We start from the raw sequence: 6,771 nt of genomic DNA, 5'->3' as shown, positions 1-6,771 counted from the left end.
TCGCGGAGCCGGAGCTGTCCACAGAGGGAGGTGCTGAAGGCAGGGAGGAAGCGGAGGGACGCGGACATCTTCGCTCCCCTAATTTCCTCCCTGCCTCCTGCAGCCATTTTGCACCACCGAGGCTGGAGGAGGTGCAAGGACGGGGGGAGCTTTAAGGAATGAAGGGAAGGGGATAAAGAGTTATGGAGAGCCGAGAGGCAGCTATGGGAGACACCGACTGATATGTCTGCAAAGGCTGGCTCATAGCAGCAGCTGTCATCAGCATCATGGTGAAAAGGAAAAGCTCAGAGGGCCAGGAGCAAGAGAGCGGCCGTGGTATCCCTCTACCCATCCAGACCTTCCTGTGGAGGCAAACCAGGTGAGAGAAGCATGCTTAGGATACAGTTGCAACAGGGTGGTGGGGGGGAGGCAGGCAGGCCAGCTGCTGCTCAGTGCTGGGTAGGAAGCAGTTACTGCAGCTGCAATATGAAGGCGTGAAACAAGCTGTTCTTTTTTGCACTCCATGCAATACAGTCTGTGTGTATGTACTGGGGATGGGAGAAGGACAGTGGCAGTCCCAGAAAGCTTCTTAATTTGACTTTAAAATATCCATGTGTATGTGTGTGTACCTCACCCCTCCTTGCTGCTCTCTTTCTCTCTGCTTTAAGAGGACTTCTGGAGCTCAGGTGCTAGAAGCAGTGTCCCCTGGTGCTGCACAGGACTTGCAGTTCTGCTTGTATCTGTTTTTGCAGCTATTCTGGAAGTGTAATCTATGTGTTGAGAGGTCAGCATGCAAACAGATACGTCAAAGTCTCACTCTGTTTCATTGGATTGGAGAGAAATGATGTGTGAGGGGCAGGCTGAATGTATAGTAGGGGCTTTGTGTTCCTTGTGAATGCTGTCTGCTTCCTGTCTTGCAGGAATTCTAAACTGAAAACATCACGGGGGGGTGTGGGAGAGGGTGGAAGGTTTGAAGGTTGTGTCTCTAATTTAAGATTTCAGTCACAAAATCCCATTATCCCACAGTTTCATCCTTCAAGAAGTAATGTGTAATAATGTGACCTTATTTATGTGTGGGGGTTGTTTTTTGTTTTTTTTTAAAGTGTGTAACCAATTCCATTCCAGAGGGAAATGACAGCAGAGGGTATATGTTCTCTAGCTACAGAATGAAAGCCTGATTTTCATCACAGGCCTTCCAAATCAGTGATTGCGGAGGAAAATACTTGATACAAAACCGACAGGTTATTCCCTAGCTTAAAATATACACAAGGCAAAATTCAGTAATATTTAACGTGTTAAGTAGAACGTTGTGAAAATCTTTCAGTGAGGTAAAATGGCTGAAAACTGTATAATGGAAGATTTAATCCACCCTCAAGAAAGGTCCTGAAAGATGATGGCAGATGTCATCAACAGGTATTAGGACATTCTTTTGGCTTCATCTTACATTATAAAGTTTTCAGCATTTTGCTAATCTTTTGACATGAGAAGAACCCTGAAAGTAACTAAGCGGAACTCCTGCTTGAAGTGCTGGGCCTCTAATACTGTTTTCTTTTTTTCCTTCAGTGCGTTTTTAAGACCTAAACTGGGGAAACAATATGAAGCTTCCTGTGTGGTATGTACCTGTTTTCAACTCTTACTGGTAACTAACCTTTAATGCAACTTGACCTGGCCACGATGGTTGGTCAGCAAGCCTTTCAACTCACAGGAGAGACTATTTAGCTTAATTTTGTACTTTTATCACGTGAAGAATTTGAAATTTTTTCCCACCTAGAGAATTTAGAAATCATTTCCACCTTTAGACATGATATATGTATTTAATGTTTATATTAGTAGTTGAACTGACACAGTGAAGTACAGTGAGGGCAGGCTGAGCTTAGACAATCTGGGTCTATTCTTGTAGTTTGCCATGGATGTATGGGCTTTTGGTTGAAATTCGTGTCATTTCAGTTTGTGGTTATTCGAGTTAGAATACTAAAAATCTAAAAGTTGCTAACAGCAAACTTTAAAAATACTTTCTCCCATTGTGCAAAATGAAAATGCATCCTCCATTGGAAAAGAGAGGACCATATCTTAGTGTAATTGAAAGGATTATTATGCAGATGCTGATAATCCTTATTTCTAGCTGTATTTAGTATAAAACCTCAATCAAACATGTGAAGAGAGAAAGGGAAGGCATGCAGCAAGTTCAAGTAAGATGGTTATCTAGGGAGCTGCACAGTTTCCTCAGCTGTTGCTTATCTTTGGTTGACTTAAAGTACATTAAGCAGTTGCAGCCAAACCTGACAGACTGGAAAAATGCGGTCTGGACATGTATCTTAATAGTTTAAAGTACTTAGGTCTCTCTGCAGCAATTTTCTGACTTGCTTCTCACAAGACATTAAACTGGAGAAGCTGTTTGCTACTGCTGACTGAATTTTTCTAGGAATCCATAAATTTTTCAGGGTTATTCCTAGATACCAACTACTGACAGAGGACTTTTGTCTTACTGTGTTGCTGGGTGAAATGCATAGCAGTTCTGGCACAGTAAGCTCAAAGGCATCATTGCTGGTCTATACCAGTTAAAGCTCAGAGGATATAAAGTGCAGTTTGTTGCTTTACATCATTGTAGGAGTCTCAGAAGTGCGCAAGAGCTGTGCCTTGATGAACCTCTAATTTGAGATTACAGCTCCACCAGTGAGTTAATGTTCTCTGTTACTGTTGGGTAGAGGGACAGAACTTCCTTTTCTCTTCTACATTGATGTGTCTGTCTGTCTGTGACTTGTTGGGCTTCATGCTGTGCTATTGGGAGCAACTATTCTCTGTCCCTTGGGCTGCTTCCAAATCCTGTTTCTTTTATAAGCATATACCAGAATTCACTAAGTGTAAAAAACCAGCAAGAGAATGTAAGTTGCATGTTTCAGTTGAATGAAAAGGACCTCTGAAAAAATGCTCAGGAAAGAGGTGGTCTTTGGGCTTGGGGTACAGCTAGTACCAGGACCATCAAATCATGCCTTCCCTGCAGGTCAGGGGACTTGCTTCAGCACATGCCTTGGACTACCCAGCCTGGATTCTGTGCCAGCACATTTATATATTTACATGCTGTAGTCCTGGCAAAAAGCTTTGGAGCCGAAGAGTCACAGCTTGGGCATGGATGAATTCAACATCTTTGTTTAAAACCAATGGCATAAGGGGGCCCAAGGGCCCTGGTGCCATGATTTTTTTAGAAGTCCCAAGTGTTGGGGGAGTTCAGTGTCTCAGGAGACAGAGAGAATAAAGAAATTTGTTTACGGTGAATGCACAGAGAGTGTATCAGTATTTAAAGGCTTTTTAAAAATATGCATAGCTCTTGCATCAAAATTCTTTGTCTGCAACTTTAACTAGTTTTGATGAAGGCCTAGTCTGCTTCACTGCTTATATAAAGGAGAATTTGATTATTCTCCATTTCTTAACACAATCATTAAATAAGGCTAGAAGGTTACCAAAGAATGGGGCTCAGTTTTGCAGAAATAATGAGATGCAGCCTCAGCTGTTGCATCTGCCACTTTTATTTGCTCTTTGGTTTCCTATGCCTGGCAGTGTACAGGGATGCCTGCCCACATCAACACCTTTCATGTAATCCAGCAAGATAGCAGAATGTTGCATGCATGAGTGAGATAGAAGATATCTGGAGCTTGACAGGTAGTTGGCTTATCTTCTGAAACATCAGGCTGATTATCTAACACTGCTGTATTGACTAGCGTGTCTAGAAATGTGGTGCACCTGATGTATGATCTGTCATCTTTAAATTCTCTTGCCAGAATTGTTCTAGGCACGTCTATAGGCCGTTAACTGTCTTATGCTGCAGCACAGTGTTGTCATATGCATTCTGTTATTATTCTTGGCTATAAACTTGCTGCACTAGATTTTGCTGCATATTATGCACTAAGAAATCAGATGCTGGAGGTCTATATTCAGTCATCACAGGATCTGGTCTGAAAGAGCTGTTTGTATTGGGTTTTTGAGCTTTGCTGTACAGTTCATAATTTTTAATACTTGTGAAAAACATCCTGTTTTTCTTATCTGAACAATCTCACTGACTTCAGTTAGTTTATAAACACTAGCCTTAAATGTGAAGATAAATAGTCTTGTTCTGCCCCGTGGCCCCCTCGCCACGTTGTTTTACACTGTCTAAATGCCCTTGTACCTCCATATGGATTAAATATTCTTCCTTCTTCCCTTTCTGAAGTTCCTCTGCCCTGATTCAATATCACTCCTAAGGTGCTTGACTCAAAGCTGTAAATGACCTCAAAGGGAGTGTACGTGAGTGACATACAGAACTACTGTGTTTTTTGGGGGTGAGGGTAAGAGGATATAGGGGGTATGTTTTGAGTTTTTTCACTTTGGATTACACTGGTATGTTATCAACATTATTCTCATCCTAAATCCAAAACATAGCACCATACCAGCTAATAGAAGGAAAATTAACTTAGTGCTGCCTGAAACTGGGACACAGTGGGAGAACCCAGATGTGTCTGGAGGATCTTGCAAATTCCAAGTTTCTTTTAAAATACTTTTCTTTTTCCCCATGTTTTTGCAAATATAGTGATACATTTCTGTTGTCACAAATGATTAAAGAATAGACGTGGAGCAACATTTTAAAAAAAGCAGTAGGAATGGTTGCGAAAGACTGAGTCTTTGGACACAGGAATTTTCTGTGAATACAGTAGTTGGCACCTGTGCTTCACTGTCAATGTCTGTACTATGTTTAATTGTCTCTTTTGCTGATTTTATAATAGTCTTGCATTCATAAAAAATAGAACCTGATTCTCTGAGCTCCTAGATTCGAGTTTTAAAATTTTATATGTTTATGTTTACTTGGAGGACCTTCTCTGGGTTGATAATACTGTTTGCCTGCATTTCAAGTTATTTCTAGTCAGTCTGAAGTGACACTAGTACTAATTCTCTGCTTTCTACCGTGATGCAACCCAAGCTTTGGATGGACAATTTGGTAGGAATCTAGCTCTCCTGAGAGAATGGAACTGGGAGGTGCCTTATGCGGTCTGCTGCAGGTATGGCTCCTCTGGCCTTAGAGCAGGGGTTGGCTCATGTGACTTGAGCAAGGTGTATAGGAAACCATGGCAAAGACCAGCCAAAAGCTGCTCTGTGCCAAGGCTCTTGTAACGCTACTGCTTGTGTTCCTGAACTGGGAGGAATAACTGAGTGCTTTCCATCATAGGCAGCATGACACCCAACAGATCTCTGACTAAAAATGATCTCCGACTGTAAGAGTGATTTGGGTCTTTCCATGGTAGCCACATTACCCATGTCTGGTGCTATGTGCATGTTGCTGACAAGCTAATCCATAGCCCATTATTTCTGACTAATTAGTTTCATCTGTATATCCACATACTTTAACTAACACTTTGCAATTTCTGCTGTTGCTCCACAATGAGCTCAGAAACTGAGGATTTCTAATAGGTGGGCAGAGCAACTTTCCATGGAGTTACATTTGCTGGCAGCTCTAGTATTCTAGTATTTCCAGTATTTCCTCATGTTCAATTTGTGTAACTACAGGCTTAATTTTCTATAAGCCCACTCAGCACTAAATATAGATGTATATTTTTCTACAAATCACACTGTCTCCCCTTCTCTTACTCTGTTCCTGGAGCTAACAGGGAGCTTCAGTCACAGGCTGTAGGTACAGATGGATGTGCATTTCTCTGCCTCTGTGCTGGCTAAAGCAGAGCCAGCTGTGATGGGGGTGCTGTATTCCCATGATGGTGTGGCACTGTGCACGCGCTGGCACATCCTGCCTCTCAGCACATGTGGATGCTACCTGAGAGGATAAGTGCACACTGTTTTTCAAGCTGCTGGATTATGCAGAAGAGTGCACATTACCACTGGTTATCATCCGGTGCATTGGAGCAGCTGGTCATTTAGAAGAGATAGTTTACTATTGCTGCCCTTTTAGCTTTTCTTTTTCTGTAATTAAGTCTATTCCTATTGCTGCTGCACTTTTACAGGAGAAATTGTTGTGACTAGTGTTGAAGGATAAGCTTTATGAATCTGGAGTGAGGGCATTTGAAGCACCCTTTAGGTCATGAATGCCAGCAGTTACTTGTTTGCCAGGAGCCTGATGAAATTGGTGGAACAGCTTGTGAACAAATAGGTAGCCAGGAGGCTAAGCTAGTCTATGGCAAGGATGTGCATTACCAGTAATGTATTTCTTAGCTTTAGGAACTTCAGTGAAGTAGCATAACTGCTTTTGTGACCTATAATGAGATCTTTGTATCTGGTCAGAGGAAGAGCTTATTGAAATAGTTGGAGTAACTAACAATAAAGAACTTCCCGGGGGATTTCAGAGGCAGATCGTCTTATTTTGTATTGCTTGAGGTGGAAATAATGAACTTGCTGCAGCCATCAGCCCTTTTAAGCATTCATAAAACCACTACATCATGGCTCACTGACAATGTTTGTATGCTATTTTTTGTGGCAGGGTGTGAAAACAATTCCTGAGGCTCATATACCTTTAATGGATTGCCCTTTATGTTACACTAACCTGAAAGAGCATGTGTGTGTGAGAGAGAATAGTATAACCAGCCCTCAGCTCCACAAACATAGGCTTCATTAGATCCTGTTACTCTCAACAGGATCACTGGCATGCCAGATTAATACCAAGCACAAGCGTAAGTCTGGTTTGATGCTGGTACTTACATATGCATAATGTTTGCTTTTATTCTTTGTCATTATTATACTGAGTTTTATGTATATTTTATTGTTATATAGAGTGGCCCATTCATTTCCTAGCTGAGTATGTCCATGTATATAGTGAGC

The 6,771-nt window shown here is 41.7% G+C and overlaps 1 protein-coding gene across 1 annotated transcript in view; it reads left to right on the top strand.

Moving 5' to 3' along the window:
• The first annotated feature begins 25 nt into the window (after positions 1-25).
• The window catches only part of UNC80 (unc-80 homolog, NALCN channel complex subunit), a 119,809-nt gene continuing 113,063 nt past the window's right edge, over positions 26-6,771 (top strand). The window contains exons 1-3 of the mRNA XM_031554277.1: positions 26-358; positions 1,543-1,591; positions 6,434-6,527. Of these exons, the coding sequence (XP_031410137.1) occupies positions 267-358; positions 1,543-1,591; positions 6,434-6,527 (235 nt within the window). The 5' untranslated portion in view covers positions 26-266. The remainder of the gene's footprint in view (positions 359-1,542; positions 1,592-6,433; positions 6,528-6,771) is intronic.

This window comes from Meleagris gallopavo, chromosome 7, assembly GCF_000146605.3.
Source record: "Meleagris gallopavo isolate NT-WF06-2002-E0010 breed Aviagen turkey brand Nicholas breeding stock chromosome 7, Turkey_5.1, whole genome shotgun sequence".
Lineage (NCBI taxonomy): Eukaryota > Metazoa > Chordata > Aves > Galliformes > Phasianidae > Meleagris > Meleagris gallopavo.
Note: the sequence above shows the minus strand (reverse complement) of the source record. Positions and strands in the feature narration are given on the sequence as shown.